The following is a 19,073-nucleotide window of genomic DNA, read 5'->3' as shown; positions in this document are numbered from 1 at the left end:
TGGGCTGTTCTCAGTGGGGGCAGGTGGCAAGACAAGGAGCAATGGGCTCATGCTACAGCAAGGGAGGTTGAGGTTGGATATTAGGAAAAACTTTTTCATTAGGGTGGTCATAAACTGGAACAGGCTCCCCAGAGAGGTGGTGGGATCTCCATCCTTGGAGGTTTTGAAGACCCAGGGAGACAAAGCCTTGGATGGGATGATGTAGCTGGGGCTGGTCCTGCTCTGAGTAGGGGGTTGGACAAGATGTGACCTCCCAAGGTCCCTTCACACCTTCCTTTTCTGTGGTTCTATGAAAATGGTAGCTGCCCTGGTAGCATTGCTGGCCTGAGGTGGCACGGGGTCTCTACCAGGGCAGGCTCTCTACCAGGGTGTCTGTGGGAGGGAGCTCAGAGTAATCTTTAGCTTCTCTCCCAGATTGATGCCAAGAACCAGCAGCTGGAGGAAGCGCAAGCCGAGCTGAAAAGAGCCAAGGCTGATCACAAAGCCAAGAAGGACGTGAAATCAAAAGAGTGAGTGACCCTGGGGTCCTTGGTAGTGAAGGAGCCCTGGGGGGTAGGGACCCCTTCTCAGCTGTGCCTCTTGCCACCTCAAGACAGATCATCCTCACCTTTGAAATGGCAGGAGGTGGTTAATGGGAGGCAGGGCCTTGATTTCAACACTACCTGTCAGCAACAGGGCAGGCAGCTTCAGGTGGAGCTCGGGCCTCAGGCTCGTGGGTCCCTGGTCTGCAGGAATGGAGCTAGGAAGCGTGCTGCTTGCAACACAGATCTCACACGGATGCAGTGTCTGATTCGAACACAGCGCTGCTGTTTGAGTGCCACTCTGATTCCCTTTCCCTGCCTGATCTGCTGCTCTGCCTTCTGCTCCCTCCCCAGTCTGCAAGCCACACACACAGGCTGTCCATGCCACGTGTAGCGTGTGTGTTGCGGGTTGCCCCCCAGCCCCGGTGTATCCTGTTCTGAAAGTCCTCCAGCGAAAGTCTGCAGCCTCTTCTGGCACTTTGCAAGGATGTGTCGGCATGTTGTATCTTCACGCTCCTCTCATCCCTAGATCTTCCTAACGAAGTACTCAGGGCCTGGTATTGTCCTCAGCCAGTCTGCAGATGATACCAAGGTGCGGGATGTAGTAGATGTGCTGGGGGGTAGGGTTAGGCGTCAGAGTCCTCGACAAATTGGAGGATTGAACCAAAAGAAAACTCATGAGGATCAACGAGGACAAGTGCAAAGTCCTGCACCAAGGAGGGAGCAATCCCCTGCATCGGTGCAGGCTGGGGGGACGAGCTGGGCAGCAGCGCTGCAGAAAAGGACCTGGGGGGCAGGGGACAAGAAGCTGAACAGGAGCCGGCAGTGCACCCGTGGTGCCAGGCAGGCGACCGGCATCCTGGGCTGCATCGGCAGGAGCGTTGCCGGCAGATCGAGGGCCGTGATCCTTCCCCTCTATTCAGCACTGGGGAGGCCACATCTGGAGTCGTGCCCAGCTGTGGGCCCCCCACCACAGAAAGGATGTGGACACATTGGAGAGAGTCCAGTGGAGGGCAGTGAAAAAGGTTTGGGGGCTGGGGGATGGGACTGGCGAGGAGAGGCCGAGGGACCTGGGCTGTTTGAGTCTGGAGAAGAGGAGACCAAGGGGGATTGAATAGCAGCCGTCACCTCCCTGCCGGGGGGCTGCACAGAGGATGGAGCCGGGCTGGTCTCAGTGGGGACAGACGACAGGACAAGCAGCAGTGGGCTCCAGCTGCAGCAAGGGAGGTCGAGATTTGATATTAGGAAAAAGTTTTTCATAGGATGGTCATAAACTGGAACAGGTGACCCAGAGAGGTGGGGGAGTCTCCATCCTTGGAGGTTTTGAAGATCTGGCTGGACAAAGCTTTGCCTCCAATATTGTTGGGGCTGGTTCTGCTTGGAGCAGGGGGTTGGACTAGATGGACCTCCTGATACCCCTTCACGCCCTCCTTGTCTGTGATTCTGTGACGGGTCTCTTCCCCTCCCAGATGCTGAGTCTGGCTGGTGCCTACAGCGAGCAGAGGGGTGGAGGTGAGAAGGGACATAAGTGCTGATACTGGGTTTCTATATCTTGGCCTGTTTCCTCCTTTCTTGGTGCTCTGCTTTGGATTTCGGTATTTCTGGGGCATGTGTAGAGCCCCTGATGGGTCTGACTTTCCCTTCTTGTATCTAAGGCGTCAGCGTTTGATTTTTAGCAAAAGCCTTACTGTCAGCTATTCTAAAACTCCAGGAGTCTGTCCATCGGCAACACAGTCCCCATGTATTCATGTCAGATAACCACATAGGTGGTCACTTATCATGATGCCAGTCCCAGCATTTTTGCTGGATGCTTACCTTATAAACAAGCATGTGTTATCTGCATCTAGGACAGTGGAGGCCAACCTTTTTGGTTGCCTTTTTGGCAGATGTGCCACTGAACGCCAGTCTGATCCCCTTTCTCTGCCTGCTCTGCTGTCTGCTCCCTCCTCTGTGCTCCCCACCCAGTCTCCTCCTGGCTTCTGCATTCTGCCCTGTGCTGCTTTCCTGGCCCCCTTATCTGCTTTTTGCTCCCTGCTCTATCTGCCACTGGGCTGCTTGTCCCCTCCTTGATGTTGATAGCCCCATGCAGGCTCCCTTTTGCCACTTGGGGCACATGTACCAGAGGTTGGCTGTCTGCATTAAACCACTTCAGTGCATAGGGACTCTCATCCTCACTGTCTATACAGTCATTGCAATATGTTTAATGGCCTCATGGGATGTGCTGATTAGGAGCTGTGAATTTCAAGGCTTCTGACCCCAGTTTGCCATCTCCATTTTGAGGATGCTCTTGGAAAACGGGTAAGGCACTTCAGTGAGGTGTGAAGACCTTAGTCCGCTGTCCCTGGATTTAGCTAGCATTGTGTTTATGCTGAATCCAAGTTGATTGGTGGCCTTTTTCCAGTCCCAACACCACGCCCTGAGAGCGTATGCTTGTAGTTCTTTATCTGAGCACTTCTGCAGGGTGTTTCCAAAATCCTAGTGCAGGGGTGCTGATCTGTGTTGTGATTTGCTTTGGAGGCGAGGAGAGGGGAATCGGTTGTTGCTTCATGGGTGGATCCAAAGGGCTGGCTTTTGTCCTCGGTGACAAAGAGGAAGCCAGAGACTCTCTTTTCAGGGACTTTCAAATTAACCTTCCCCTAATACCACGGATGAGGACCCAAGGGAAAAGTTAGTAAAGGAAGTTCATTCTGTGGCGAAATGCCGCGCTAGCGGCTCCGGCACCGCTTAGGGGAGCCGCAGGCTTTGCGGAGCTGTGCGAGCGCGTGGCTTTGGGTGGGATTGAGGTAGCTCTTAGCCGCCCTCGAGGTTTGCCGAGTTGGCACAAGTAGACGACTTAGAGTAAGTTGTTGGTGTCTCTTAATCTATAGGGTGTCCGCTGGTTCTCGAGGTTTCAGAGCCAGCCCTTGCTCTCCAACAGTGGAGCTGGTCCGAAGCTAGGTGCGGCTGCCGGCCCCATAGTCCCAGAACTGGTCCACGGCTCATGAATGGGAAATACAAAGCAATACTGTAACACGGTGAATCGTTGTCAGTTGTCTGATTTCTGAGGCCTTTATCTTCGCCGGGATTACGCCCAGGCAGGGCGGCTGAGAACCGGTCCGTGGGGTGATCGGGCCCACAGAGTTTTCCAGTTGTCGTCTCTGCTGCTTCCTGCTTTTTTGCCTCTTTTATAGATGTTTGTTGGACTGCCTCTATGACACTAACTATAATATAGAGATAGGATAATTTTCTTTTACATGATTATTGCTAGGCAGATTTTCTACATAAGTTTCATTTCTGCAGAAACGACACTTCTGGATAAGAAATGAAATGTACAGAACGCGCATGTGTAGCTTAATGCCAGCGGAGAAAAGTACAAAGCGTTCATTTTGATTAACAGTCGACTTCAGGGTTACATAAATGTGAGAGTGCCGCGCGGCAGTTATACAGAAAAGGGAAAAGAATATAAAGTCTTTGCAAAAAGCTGTAAGATAGTTACATGCCCCCCTGCCGTGGGGCAGTGAAACATTTATGTGGTGGTTTCATTTAAAAACGGGTTGATGGTGAATAGTCCCTTTTCCTCGTTAGGTTCATTAGAAAGTTTGGTATAGACAAAGGCACTTACAGAGTTTATACGATTTTTGGATATACTTCATAACACAAGAACAAATACAAAAGAAAATAATAATAGGTACAAATACTAAGAGGAGTGCCGAAAGTAGGTTAGATAGCCAAGATGAAATATTAAAACCTAGCGCATTGAAGACTTGAGAAAGTAGACTGTTGCCAACGCCAGCGATGCTGTTGACACGGGTAGCTATTTTGCGAATACTATTAACCTGTTGGTTAAGTGGAATGGAAACATTTGGAATTGCAATGCAACATAGGTCATTAGATAGGTTGAGGTATTGACATAGGCCACCATGTTGGAGTAATAAGGCATCTAACGCAAGGCGGTTTTGGATAGTCATTTGGGAGGTGGCTTGTAACTGTTGATTAAAGAGGGAAAGACTATCAGCTGTGCGGTTCGCTAATAATTCTACCTCTTCAGCCAGTTGGGCTAGGGCAATGCGGGTTTTTGTTATACCGACTCCCCAAACAAATCGACTTTTGGTGGCCCAACTAAGAGCTTGAGTTACTTTTTCTCCATGGGTTGGGGAACTCCATACTGGTGCATGTGATCTAGTTTCTCTGTGTTTTATAGAAAGGCTCGGTGGGTTGGCAGTAGATGCTTTTAGAGGTGGGCAGAATAGAAGTGATGCAAGAAAACATTGTATGGCGCTAAGATTCATAGATTCATAGATGCTAGGGTCGGAAGGGACCTCAATAGATCATCGAGTCCGACCCCCTGCATAAGCAGGAAAGAGTGCTGGGGCCTACATTACCCCAGCTAGATACACATCCAACCTTCGCTTGAAGACCCCCAGGGTAGGGGAGAGCACCACCTCCCTTGGGAGCCCGTTCCAGACCTTGGCCACTCGAACTGTGAAGAAGTTCCTCCTAATATCCAATCTAAATCTGCTCTCCTCTAGCTTGTGGCCATTATTTCTTGTAAGCCCCGGGGGGGCCTTGGTGAATAAATACTCACCAATTCCCTTCTGTGCCCCCCTGACGAACTGATAGGCAGCCACCAGGTCGCCTCTCAACCTTCTCTTGCGGAGGCTGAAAAGGTCCAGTTTCTCTAATCTCTCCTCGTAGGGCTTGGCCTGCAGGCCCTTAACCATACGAGTGGCCCTTCTCTGGACCCTCTCCAGGTTATCCGCATCCTTCGTGAAGTGCGGCGCCCAGAATTGCACGCAGTACTCCAGCTGCGGTCTGACCAGCGCCCGATAGAGGGGAAGTATCACCTCCTTGGACCTATTTGTCATGCATCTGCTGATGCACGATAAAGTGCCATTGGCTTTTCTGATGGTTTCGTCACACTGCCGACTCATGTTCACCTTGGAGTCCACTAGGACTCCAAGATCCCTTTCCACTTCCTTGATATTCCTTGTATTATTCCTTGATATAGAAGCTGTTTCTTTTCGTTAGGCCCTGGTATGGCTACCCAGACGAGTTCCTCCGGCTGGAATCGAGGCTCCCACGGTTTTGGTGTTTCTTGCTTTCTGTCAGTCCATAACGACTTGTCTTCATTTAGTTGGATCAGAATTTGTGGTAGGCGGCTTGTCCAATTTGAATATGTGCCGTTTCCTGTTAGACGGAGCTTTTCTTTGAGGATGCCTATGAAACGTTCAATGACGCCATTTGACTGTGGGTGATATGGGATGTGAGTGTGCCAGACGATGTTATAGGTGTTGCAAAAAACTGCTAGGGCCTTTGACGTAAAGGGTGGTCCTCCGTCGGATTGGATCTCATTTGGCACTTGCCAGAGGCTCATGGCCTGAAGCAGCGCAGAACAGACGGTTTTAGCGGTGGTCTGCGTAAGCGGGATGCATTGCAATTGTCTGGTGCCTAGATCGACTAGGACTAATACCTTAGCCTGACGCTTGACTCCAGGGAGTGGTCCCATGAGATCAACTTGCCACGTCTTTCCTGGGGAAAAGTACTTTGGGTCATATGCTTGTTTGGCCGATGCGGTTGGCGTAGTCTTGACTTTATTACATCTATAGCAGGTTTGACTTCGTGCCCTCCAATCTTTAAGTGTGATGGTAAATGGTGGCGTTTCAGCGGTTACTCGCTTCTATTTGAGATGAGCTTTGTTGGGGCTGATATGGCCCCAGAACTCATGTAGCCATTGCACTAAGTGTTGATTATTGACCTCTGTCTTAGTGAGGATGGCTGCTGCAACTTGTTGTGGTCTATTTGCTGTTTTCTTGATGGCCTCTGCACGCTTCTCTGCATCCTGTAACACGGCGTTGATGTGGGCGTGGACTGGGTCGGTGTCTGGTCGGTGCGAATGGGTGTGCTGTAACAGAGGTATGGTTTTAAATTGAAGCAATATAGCGAAGATATCATTCCACAAAAGTTGGTTTTCTGTGGCTTGTGCTTGCCCAGTTAATATTTTGTAGATATATTGGGAGTCAACAGCTATTACAGGGACAGGTTCACGGACATTATGAGCGTCTAGGCAGTGTTGGAGGGCTCCTTTGAATGCGAGGAGTTCTTCCAGTTGCACATTTGGAGGTGGGGCTGCAGGCTCTACTTCAATGTATTGGCACGGGCTACAGAAGAATCCATGTGCTCCACCATGGGCCGTACTTCCGTCTGACGCTATCCAGGCAGGTAGCATGGTGCCATGCATTAGCAGGAGGTTCTGGTGAGGGAGGGAAGGTGTTGAACTTGCTGGCGCCTCTTTTGTCTTCCAGTGATGGAAGTGGAAATGGAAGACTTGTACTAATTCTTGCCAGGTGGTACTTAAGCCATGAAAAGTTGGGTCTGGTCGGTCGGGAATAAGGAGTGGCAGTAGTGTGACGCCTGATCCGATGAGGGTTCCTGTGGTCGTAGAGATGTTGGGATAAGCAACTGTGGCGAGCTGAGATGCTAGTAAGAGGGTTCCCGTGACTCCATATCGAAGTTGGGACGGTTGCATGGCTTTATAAGTTGAAAATACTAGCTTGTTATCGCTGGTAGTGCCGGTTGCCCAAAGTATTTGACTTGTATGTCCGAGGGTAACAGTTATAGACTCATTGGGGCTGACACTGGAGAACTGTGGTTGAGGTGGCCTCTAAGAGTTCTTGTAACTTATCATAGTCGCGAGTGGGGTCCCATATGCTTCGAGTATCAGTTTTAACGCGTAGTTGCTGATGTAGACATGCGATGACTTCTAGATGACTTGTTGGTACATGAGCTCTGTGCCAGTTTAGCTGGCCTAGAAATTGTTGAATCTCCTTTTTCGTTGGGGTAGTACCTTTGATCCAGGGGATGGTTGGAGTTGTATGTGTTGTTGCTTTGCGAGTGTCATGATCAAATACTTCGCCAAGGACAAAAATGTGAGGCTTTGCAGTGAGTTGAGATTTTTGCATGTTTACAGTCCATTTATGGGCTTGTAAGTGATGTATTAATTTTGCTGTAGTCTGGGTTACTACTTCTGGAGTTCTGCCCACGATAGCAATGTCATCTACATAACTCCAGATGTGAACATCATCAGACGTAGAGAAGGCCTCAAGGGTAGCGTTGATGGCTACTGCTGGTGAATCGCAGTACCCTCGGGGACAGACGTTCCATTTAAACATTTGTCCGTTTACGCACATGTTAAGTATCCCGACGTCATCGATAATAAGGATAGAAAAGAACGTGTTTTTGAGATCTAAGGTACTTCCAAACCAGGGGGTTGCCTGGTAGGCTATCATTTCGCTTAAAGTCTGTGGTAGCGCCCTAAGGCTGGGCTGCGATAAAGGTTCTACTTGCTTGTTGGCACGACGATAATCAACTACAAGTCGAGCTTCGTTAGGGCTTCCGGGTTTTGCAATGCCCCATGCAGGTGATAGAAACTTAGCATGTGAAATTTTGGAAATACGGCCTGCTTCTTGTAGCTCGCTGAGAAGTTTCTGGAGTGACTCTCGAAGATGTGCCTTTGTAGGGATGGGTGTGTAGCGCCACGACGGGTGATTGACGACTTTCGGCGTATGGGGTGCGATGCTCGATGTTTTACAGGGGTCGACTGGAAATGCTTGTATAAGTGTAGGCTTGAAATCGAATCTGAGGATTTCGGAGACACCGAGTAGGTTGACATCTCCTATTGCTGCTACGAACGACTTTCTTGTTGGGTGTTGTACACAACGGCCTAACTTGACGCTGGCGACGGAGTTTAGGCCTTGTACGTGGATTCTTTTTTTAAGCGGGGTGTGGGGGGTAGATGGTTGGATGACTGAAATTTGTGCTCCGGTGTCTAGGAGGAACCTAATTGCTATTGCCGTCTTGAGACCTAGAGGGCCTTTATTGGATGAGTTGCTTTTGATGAAAACAATTGCATAGGGGCGTTGATCATAAAGTTGTTGAGGTTCGCCACCGAGGTTAACTGCCTCGGCGGCTTCTGCTCATTTTTTGGCTTTGACTGGCGGTTAGGATCCCATCCTAGTTTGATGGCGAGGGTCAGTTGCTCTCCCTCTGATAACTTTCGGAGAGTCGCTTTGTCTAGCCCGGATCGTCCCAGTAGGAAGCCGAATCTTGCTCGCTCTAATGGCGTTCGAGTAGGTGGTCCTTGGGCTGGTGGTTGTTGGGGCAAATTACAGGCGGAGGGATGATTTGGCTGTTGAATCGAGGGCTGTGTCCATACTGGTTGAGTTGTAAGGGCTGCTGGGGGAAATGCAGAAGGCGACTGAGATACAGCTCCGGTGGGTGAGAAGGACTGCGGTTCCACGAGTAGAGCATGTCGTTTTAATATTTGACTGGTAGGGGAGTCTAGTTGGCGTTGCAAATGAAGAACAGTACTGCTAGGCTTGCCGACAGCAGTAATCATTACTCGGCGAGCTGCTTGCCCAAACCCGGCTCCATAAACTTGGTATGCTTCTTCTACCCCTTCCAGGGTGATTGGGACTTTACTGGGATCTGGTAGGTACTTATGTGGCCATTTGTCCATAGTGGCCCTGAAATCTGCGTTGCCAACTGGGTTTGCTCTAGGATCCCATCGCAGGAAAGAGCAGCCTATCGTGGCATAAATAAGTGACAACGCTCTTGGTTGCTCAAGTAGAGTAGAGAGCCCGTCGTGGATTCTGTGGGGACAGCTGAGAAGTGCCCCGACAGCTAGGGCAGCCGGCGATAACACTGGTAACCCTTCATCATCTAGAATTTCGGTATTCACGCAGACTCCTCCACTCCACTGGGATTGTTGCATTAGATAGCGCGCTTCTGTCTTGTCAGGTGTCTCCGTAGCGTGTACGACTACGAGACGGCCTAACCAGATGGCGGGGGTTTCAGCTGGGCCGATTCGTGTATCCAAATAGAGTTCTCGTAACTCGCTTCGGTCGCGCGTGCTGAAGACGATGGTTGCACGTTCTGGTTTCATGGGGTCGCGAGACTTTCCCTTAGTTTTGTTATTTCCTGTATGCCGTTGGTTGCTCTCGCCCTCGTTTTCTTCTTTTATACTTTCTTCTCCTTCTCCCCTTTCACCCTCCTTTTGCTCCCCTTCGTCTCTGGAAAATAGAAGTGTGTCATCCTCCTCTCCATCTTCTTCAGTAGTAACTTTTCGAGTCCGGGTGGTAACAGGCAAGGCAGCTCTTCGAGTGGCAGCTGGTAAGGTGGCTTTTCGGGTGGCAACTGGTAAGACGGCTAATGGCGGAGTTGTCAGCGGCAACGGTGGATAAATTGGCGATATTAGCGTGGTAGTAGTAGCGGGAGGGTTAAGTTCTGTAGCGGCGCGGCGGCTGGCGGTGTGGCGACGGCGGCGGTACAATAGCAACGACTGGGGGGTAGAGGAGCTTCGCGGCGGTGACAACTGGAGGGTTAGGCTCTGAATATGGAGGCGGTTGCTTACATCCGGTGAGTGTCTATTCTGGAGCGGTTGGGGGAAGGCATGGAAGAAACTTCGCTTCCTTCAAGCACTCAGGGCTCTCTTCCGAGTTGGTCAGCACGCTTGATGCCTTTGCGGCTGCTAGCTCTGCGGCGTTGCGGCACGCAGTGTGGAGCTGCGACTCTAAGTCTCCTATAGCTCCTACAGCATTTATGAAGTGTCGCAACAAAACTTCTGTCACTCTACTGGGTATTACTTCTGTTTTGTTAAAGAGTCTTTTCTTAGCTCCCCTCTCGGCTTCTAGTTCGCGGCGGCGGCGGACTAGACTATCACAGGCCTTCCCAGTTTCAGGTATTTGCTGGGGGTTAATTTGGCCGGGGGGTGCTTTCCTATGGCATTATGAAGGAGCCGTAGAATAGAGGCTTGTTCTTCACTGGCCGGCGATGCATCTTCCTTAGAAGGGAGAATACCTGCAAGGGCTCCGTTTCCCCCTGCGTTCGTTGGGGGAAAATATGACTTCGGGGGCGGCCATTACACACCCCAGAGCAGCAGCAGCTAGCGAGCATGTCCAGATCTTACTTCCTGGTTCGTTCACCCAAATGCGACCAGAGATGCGAGTCTTAGGGTCGCTATCGCCTGCCGCGTGATAGGCAAGATGATTCCAAAGATCGTCAGAGGTCGGTGGGGGTGAACGGTGTCCCAGTCGCCAGGGACACCTGCAGACTAGCATGGCCTGATCGTCTACTTGGGATCCTGTTCGTGACGCCACGTGGCGGGATGCCGGGCTAGCGGCTCCGGCACCGCTTAGGGGAGCCACGGGCTTTGCGGAGCTGTGCGAGCGTGCGGCTTGTGGGGCGGGATTGAGGTAGCTCTTAGCCGCCCTTGAGGTTCACCGAGTTGGCACAAGCAGACGACTTAGAGTAAGTAGTTAGTGTCTCTTAATCTATAGGGCGTCCGCTGGTTCTCGAGGTTTCAGAGCCAGCCTTTGCTCTCCAACAGAGGAGCTGGTCCGAAGCCAGGTGCGGCTGCCGGCTCCGTAGTCCCAGAACTGGTCCACAGCTCATGAATGGGAAATACAAAGCAATACTGTAACACGGTGAATCATTGTCAGTTGTCTGATTTCTGAGGCCTTTATCTTCGCCCGGATACGCCCAGGCGGGGCGGCTGAGAACCGGTCCGTGGGGTGATCGGGCCCACAGTTTTCCAGTCATCGTCTCTGCTGCTTCCTGCTTTTTTGCCTCTTTTATAGATGTTTGTTGGACTGCCTCTATGACACTAACTATAATATATAGAGAGAGGATAATTTTCTTGTACATAATTATTGCTAGGCAGATTTTCTACATAAGTTTCATTTCTGCAGAAACGACACTTCTGGATAAGAAATGAAATGTACAGAACGCGCATGTGTAGCTTAATGCCAGCGGAGAAAAGTACAAAGCGTTCATTTTGATTAACAGTCGACTTCAAGGTTACGTAAATGTGAGAGTGCCGCGCGGCAGTTATACAGAAAAGGGAAAATAATATAAAGTCTTTGCAAAAAACTATAAGATAGTTACACATTCTTTTACCAAACCTCGCTGCTGCTTGTAATCTCTCCAGCCAGTGCCACCAATCCATGGCTGCCTGTTTCCATCCAACAAGTGCCTCCACGTCTTTAAGTCTGGTGTCGCCCTGTTGGGATCAAGGGGCCCTTGCACTGAGCTGAGTGCATATTGCATTAAATTCTTGGGATATAGCAGCTTTTAGATGGCACTGAAGCTAGAAACCTCTGGGTCTTGAGGCAGGGAGCTGTGGCACACCAGGCGGTCCTTATTCTTTGCTCTTGCTTGAAATGGTGACCTTTAAGCCAGGTTTATGTATGGCTGGTTTGCTTTTCAAAGAGTGGGCAGCAAACAGCAGTGATATTTTCCATCTCTCTCTTTGTCTGCTTTTCCTTATGTACACTTGGTTTGGACTCTCCTTTCTGCCTCTCCAACAGGGCTGTGGAGAAGAAGAAAAAGTTGCTGGAGAAAATTAAAGAGCAGCTGGAGAAATTGAACGTCCAAGTCACGGACAAAGAGGAGAACAAGCAGATCGCTCTGGGCACGTCCAAGCTGAATTACTTGGATCCCAGGATTAGTGTGGCGTGGTAGGTTATTGGCAGACTTGAAATGTGGTTTGCGAACCTCTTGCATACCCTGTAGTGTGCGTGCCCATCTTGGACGTGGAGAGTAGAGCAATAAGGCATGAACAAGGAGAAATAAATATCCGACCCCTTAAGCGTCTCCAGTCAAGGTGGGTAAGTGTGAAGGGATGCACGTGGTCAAAAATAATCCAAAATATCCCTACTCTACAGTGGGCTCTATGTTTAGTGCTTCCCACGCAGGGAAGAGATTTGGAAGTCAGTGGGGACAGTTTGCTGAAAGCATTAGCTCAGCAGCTGTCAGAGGCAAACAAGATGTTAGAAATGATTGGGAAGGGAATTGTGAAGAAAATGGAAAGTATCAGCATGCCCCTCTTATAAATCCACGGTGTGTCCGCACCTTGAATACTGTGCCCAGTTCTAGTCCCCGCACTTCAGAAAGGAGGTAGAAGAATTGGAGAAGGGCGGCAAGGATGGGGAGTAGGATGGAGGGGCTTCCCTATAAGGGAAGAGCAACAAGGCCAGGCCTGGTTTACAAAATACTAGGTGCTGACGAGAAGGTCAATAGGGATGTATTAGTGCCTGTCTCACGATACACAGACTGGGCATCACAAGATAAAACTAGTAGGTCATAAGTTTAAACCAAACACAAAGGTTTTATGTTTTTTTACACACTGTGTAATGAACTTATGGCCCTCATTGCCACCAGCCAGATCCAGGAGGGGATTGGACAAATTCTTGGAGGAAAGGGGCATCAGTAGTTACCATGCATGCGAGCTAGGGACACAGCCTCTGCACTGGGACTTCCCAGACCTTGAATGCTGGAGGCTGCAAATGAGGGAGGAGTGGTGTGGCGGGGCGGGGACACGAACAAGACCCACTTCACTCTTCCTTTAGCATCTGCTCTCTGCCACTGTTTGGTGGAGGAGGCTGGGCAAGGTAGACATATGGTCTGGCCCAGTAAATGGCAGTTCTTGCGTTTTGTGGAATAAGCCCCTTGAATTGCAGCTGGAAACTCCTTGGGGGTCGTCGGTACAGTCTCAGAGCACGGGCATCGTGCTCCTAATTAGAAACACTGCTTGCGTCCCCTGTATGCACCTAGTCGGCGCTCCCCGTCGGGGTGAGCGAACACACTGCAGTCATTAGGAGACTCTTTGAAACCCCCTTCATGCATTAGGGGAAAAACCATCCCCATTTATCAACGGAGAACTGAGCCCAGGGGTAGCTAAATGCCTCGGCAAGTCGTTTTGTATCTGAGCTGGGGTTTGAACCCGCATCTCTTGTATCAGTCCAGTGCTCTAGGCCATTTTCTAAACTTAACTGATTCACATCACACAGTTCAATCCAATTTCAATTCAAACGAAGGGTTAATAGATGATCATTGACCATCACGGCAGGGGGTGGTTGGAAGCAATTGGGGAGCTATAATAAGGCTGTTTAGAGAGCTGCAACCATGCGCAACTGCTTCAAGTGCTGTTCTCATGGGTGCCATGGACCCGAGGTAAGGTGGCGTTGGCACATTTGACTCTGGAAAGGTGTTACTTCGTGCCTGTTGGACTCTGTGCTTGCAATGCTGATCTGAGTTCCTGAGGATTGGCTTTCCTAAAAGCAACGCAGTATATACATGTTAATGAATACTGTTTCAGTTGCCTAGTTCAGACTGCCCTAGTTTACATTAACTTTAATCCTCATTCAGTGAGGATTAGTTTATTTGGATTGGCCAATTTTAATTTGAACTACAGACGTCCACGTGTATACAACGATGGCTGTAGTCTGGATGAAACCTAGAAAGACACAGCGTTTATAAACGGCCCTATGCACCAACCCACGTGGCTTTCCTCCATTACGGCATGCAACAGGAGCATAAAACCCAGCCAGCCCTGCCTGTGTGTTAGAGAAAGGACACATGCTATTTGTGAAGACTTCCAGCTTTGTTCGTTATCGTGGGGCAGGGAGCCTTCATAGGCAACTTGCAGAACATAAGAAAGTGCCCTGCAAGTCGGTCTGGCCTGCCTGGGTGCACGTTGCCTTACCCCGTGCCTTATGCTTGCCTGCAGGTGCAAGAAGTTTGGCGTGCCCATCGAGAAGATCTACAACAAGACTCAGCGCGAGAAGTTTGCCTGGGCCATCGACATGGCCGATGAAGACTTTGAGTTCTGAGAGAGCGGCTTTCCCTGGGAAACCAACTTCTTTCTGGCTCTTTTGGTACCTTTTGGATGGTTTTATGTGCTGCAGTTACCATTTGCGGCAGTAACCCACCTCGGGGAGTACTTGCTGCATATATTTCATGCCTTTTTTTTTTGTATAAAAGCCACCCCCGCTTTGTATTTGAAACAGGTACGGCTGGACGCCTGCACTTTGAATTCCCTTCCTCTTATGGCAGCCACCAAGTGATTTGTTCCCTCCCTGAGGTTGAAAAATAGAGGTTGGGAATGAGCCTTAATCCTACATCCTAAAACTAGATTAGATAATCTAATCCCATCTCCCTTCTCTGCATCAGAGACGTGCCATCTTTTCTTTTCTTCAGACTTCATCTGAGAAATTAGCTTGACAAGAAACATAAAAGCACTTTGCCGAACCCAAGTGGTTGTAGCTACGGAAAGGACTGTCATGTCATCGAAGCGGGGAGCGCCTCGGCTGCGTCTGGAGGAGGGATATTCTCGGGCTCTCTAAACCTGTTTGAGACGCAGCGAGAATCGCAGAATAGTTTGTTACGTTTCTTCAAAACTTGGTCTGAAAAGGGGGGAAAAATGTTCAGGTTGCCAAACATGACCATCAGGGCCTGTAGGAAACTTCAGTTTAGAAGGTATAAATGATGGGAAATACCGTGCAGAAATCCAGTTTGCTGCACGGCGGGCTTCAGAACGGAAAAGAGCAGCAGCTTGCGAAGTGTATGCGAATATACCTGAGTGCATATCCTCAATCTGATAACATGGGCCTGATTTTAATTTGAAGTGCACTGAGGTCAATAGATTTTTTTCTTCCTTTGCTTACAGCAGGCTTTGAATTGGGATCCAAGTACCTTTAGAGTGATGTAAGTGGCAGTAAGTCTCACTCCATGTGTACATTTTCCTGTTGTCGGGTATATGGCAGAGTCTGTAAGCATTGGGTGGGCATATAGCTAAAACCAATGATTTTGCTGCAGATCTGACAGTCTGGGGCATGCGATTTCACTGGTCCTTCTGTGTTTCTCCCTGTCCTTTAAGTTGAGAAGCACAAAGGCATTGACCATAGACCTGAGGGGGAAATACTGTAGCTACAATACAGTAAAACTAAGAGCTCCTATATACATTTGACCACTTCGCTGTTGTTAGGAAGCGTTCACGGGAGTTTGATGGATCTTGCAAGAAGTTAGCCTGAAAAGGCTTCCGTCATTATAAAATGTTGGTATTCAAACTGAGGGTTAAATCAAGGATAAACCTTGTATTATTTAATGGATAAAATTCATGTCCCCATAGTCTTGAGGCACTCCCGATATACATGGTTGTTTTCCATGGATTCGTTTGCAGTCGGCTGCTCTTTACGTTAACTTATGTAAGTTATCATTTTGTTTGGAGTCGGACGCGCAGAGCGCATTTCATTAAAATTTGAGATACTTTGTGTACTTTGGTGCCTGGGATTTCTTTCTTTTTAACCTTTTTTGATACTACTTTGCATCAGAGGTGTGGGGACAAAATCCTTGTGAGCTTTATAATGGAGCCGGATTGGTTTATAACGAGATTTGCACAATGTACTTTGTTTGCAAAGGGAGAGGATTGGACTTGGTGACACTGGAGTTTCTTTTCAGCCCTGGGCTCCCTAGCTAGAAGCAAATGCCCATGACCTCCCATTAAAAAGACCCTGCATGTGGGGTGGCGGGATGAATATTAAGGACCTGGCATGCAAAACTGATGCACGTTTGGGTTTCTGGGATGGCGCCTGGGAAAATACAGCTCTTATTAACCACGTGGTCAGCCCATCACAAACTGGAATACTACCCCACCGCCATCATCCCCCCCCCCCAAAAAACGCTAGAGCAGGCTCCAGGCTACTCTGATTTAAAACTCAGGAACCAAAACCCATTGGCAGGCCTTTCCAGCAGCCAAATAGCATGAAGGAGATTCACCTGCAGCCTTCTCCCTCATGGATGCTCCTTAAGTCGGTGCCTGGAGAAAGCAAACACAGACACAAAAATGGACCGATGAAATGGAGTTTTAGGGTGAAGTTGCACATTGCACTTAGACCTTACTAAGGGCACTTAAAACATGAGTGTCTGCACGTTAAAGCTCATTAACTTGTGCTTGGTACCCTCTGAGTATCCCAAAGTTTCACCGCTTCTGGGCTGTGCTATGCTAACTTCAGTTGGCTCCATGAGCCATTTGCAGTCCTCCAGCATCCCAGGATGCACTGCTTCCAGCCCCCCTCTCCCAGTAGGGCTGGAGCCGAGGTGTCCTGGCTCCTAGCTGCACCCCTGCTTACTTGCCTTTTAGGGGCAAGTCAAAGCTATGCAGGCTTGAAACAGGATTAACCATTAATATGCAACTGTTCGCAGCACAGTGTGACTCTTAACACTACTTAACAGATTTATTACGGTCCAAGCATAACGTCGGACTTCTCCCTTAATGTTGATGAGACCTACGACTGGATGTTTTAAGTATTGCTCATTAGGAAGAAATGCTCTCCTAGGCAGACTTATTTTGTTTTATTTTATTTTGCTTTTCTTATGTGAAAAGCATTTGGTCCGCAGCCAGCATCTTATTGACTGCACTTTATCTTCCCTCTTGAGGTGCTAGCTAGTCTGATGCATCGGGAAGGGCTGGGTTGCACCCTTTGCACCACCCTAGCCGTGCGGTGCATGCAACTGGGCTGTGATGGGGGGCTGAGCACCGGGACCAATCCTCAGCAATCCCTGCTGTGCTTTCATCTCCCTCGTACTGATTCTGGTCGGGCCCCCAGCAAAGCAGCAGGATGATGTTTCTCTTTGGATTGATCTCTTTTAACTGAGGTTGGGAGGGAAAGCACTGTGGCAGCAACTCTTCAGCAATGAACGTGTGCTGTACAGTCATGTCGGCTGCACTGATTCTTCACTGAGCCCTTGGATGGAAACCAAGCCGGGCTGCGGTACCCCAGCCCACTCCCTTCTGGGATCGTGCAATTGAACTAGAGCCGTTGGTGCAATGCTTTGCCGGTGCTTGCCAGCGTCCCTCACCTGAGAGATGGTACCTGGCCCGTGCTGTGAGAGAGACTTGCTCCTTGCTCTATAAATCAGTCCCTGATAGTTCTCCTGCTCCAGCAAAATGGCTGGAGAACCACAAAGGCTGGAGCAGTATTTCCTTTGGCCGGCTCAAAACAGCCACAGCACTGGGTTAGGAAGGATTATAACCCATTGGCTGCTCGCTGCAGGGCTCAGGGGGCCTTTCCCCCACCTTGTATGAGTTCCCAGGTGCGTTCGGGATTTTCCCTTGGTATTAGAGTGGCCGGAGCTGGGGGCAGGATGATGAATGGGGTGGACCAGCTCCTTGGTGGGACGCGGGGGATGCTCTCACGGTGCCGGCTGGCCTGCCACTTGGGTATTTGGGCTTGGGCAATAGCTTCCTAGTGGCAAAGATTTCTCTCCCATCCTGCCTCTTTCTTTTTTTTTAAATCTTGAGCTGTGGTTCATCTGTCACCATCTCGCCCCATGTCACCTAATCCGTTCCCTGCTGCTCCAGGAGCTTTGGGCATCTCTAGCTTTGCCAGAGAGGTGCTCTTGGCTCATCTTCAGAGATTTAAGAATTTTAGTTGAACTCATGTCCTTGGGCCCAGGACAGAGGGATTTGGGTGAAGCATAATCCCCAGGGTATACAGGAGGTCAGACGAGGGACCTAGTAGGTCCTTTCTGCCCTATCATCCCTGGCAAAATCTGGCCCGGGGTGGGAGGAGGTTTCCCAAGCGGTGTGGTTAGGCTCACTGGAATTTTTTGGGAAGAAAGTGTTTGAGCAGACGAGGAAATGTCCATTAAATAGGCAGTGTGCGCGGGTGGGAGTCTCACTCTCGTGGGTATCGGTGAAGATGCATCACTCCCCCAGAGATCAGACTTCGGGGGCCAGGCAGGCTGGGTCCCGAGGCAGGTCTGCTATCTGCTAGAGATGCTTTTGCTTATGGGAACGGTCACGCGGGCCAAACCAGGACCGTCTGGAGCAACGCAGGGAGCTGGCATGAGTTCCTTGCTAGCTACCCTCTTGCGCACCGTTTCAGTTTGCTTTACCTGAATTTGTGGCTTGCTTGCTTGCTTGCAAAGATCTAGCAACATGGGCTAGGAAGGGGTTTTCCAGGCTCTTGCATCAGCGAGCAGCCTTGAACTTCAGACCATGGAGCCAGAACAACTGCCGTGGGATTTTTTTGCAGCCAGCCTGGAATATTAGCTCCACTTAGCTCTTTTCCTCCCCCTTGCATCGTTCGCTCAGCCGTACAACTATTCACAAAGCTGCTATGTAGACTCTCACCGTCTGCATTCAGTGCTATGCAGCTTGGACGCGTCTCGTGTCTGCATCACGCGGGAGTGCAAGTAAGTTGTGGGCAGCGTCTGAATGAGCTGCAGTTGTTGTTTTCCCAAGGTGAAGCCTACCTAAAACAATAATTAGTGCTTGCTCTCTTATTAAGGATGGGGGGAGTGACATACAGACACGAGGGTGTGAGAGCACTGCACGCTGCGGCTTCCCTGAGGGCTTGAGAGCAAGCAGGTGTTTAGTGGCATGGGTAAGCAAGGTGGCTAATCATCTCTAGCCAAAAGATGCTGAGGTGTGCCCAGCATAATTATGGCCTTGCACAGGTGAGTTGTTTGCACCCTGCGAGAGTGAGTGCCCAGCCCTGCTGCCGATCGGAGATGTGGCACGTTCGCCCGCGCTGCCCTTGGTAAAGGAGACTAATGCCTGTGTGTTGCCCTCCCCCAAACTACATCCACTGCCATGGTGTCCCCTCCCCTCGGTGACGGCTGGGAGCAGGGCTAGAGCCATCTGCAGGAGCTGGCCTGTTCTCCATGGGGGAAGATGACAGGACAAGGAGCAATGGGCTCAAGCTGCAGCAAGGGAAAGTTGAGGTTGGATAT

General features: G+C 49.9%; 1 protein-coding gene across 3 annotated transcripts in view; it reads left to right on the top strand.

Moving 5' to 3' along the window:
- Positions 1-15,605, top strand: part of TOP1MT (DNA topoisomerase I mitochondrial) — a 47,529-nt gene extending 31,924 nt beyond the window's left edge. For all 3 annotated transcript variants that reach the window (XM_090040758.1, XM_090040760.1, XM_090040759.1), the window contains 3 exons: positions 415-509; positions 11,864-12,013; positions 14,065-15,605. In XM_090040758.1, the coding sequence (XP_089896884.1) occupies positions 415-509; positions 11,864-12,013; positions 14,065-14,167 (348 nt within the window). In that variant the 3' untranslated portion in view covers positions 14,168-15,605. The remainder of the gene's footprint in view (positions 1-414; positions 510-11,863; positions 12,014-14,064) is intronic.
- Positions 15,606-19,073: the final 3,468 nt, after the last annotated feature.

Source organism: Crocodylus siamensis, chromosome 3 (genome assembly GCF_052110815.1).
Source record: "Crocodylus siamensis isolate JL-2025a chromosome 3, ASM5211081v1, whole genome shotgun sequence".
Taxonomy (NCBI): domain Eukaryota; kingdom Metazoa; phylum Chordata; order Crocodylia; family Crocodylidae; genus Crocodylus; species Crocodylus siamensis.
The sequence above is the reverse complement of the archived record's forward strand: the minus strand, read 5'-3'. Positions and strand labels throughout refer to the sequence as shown.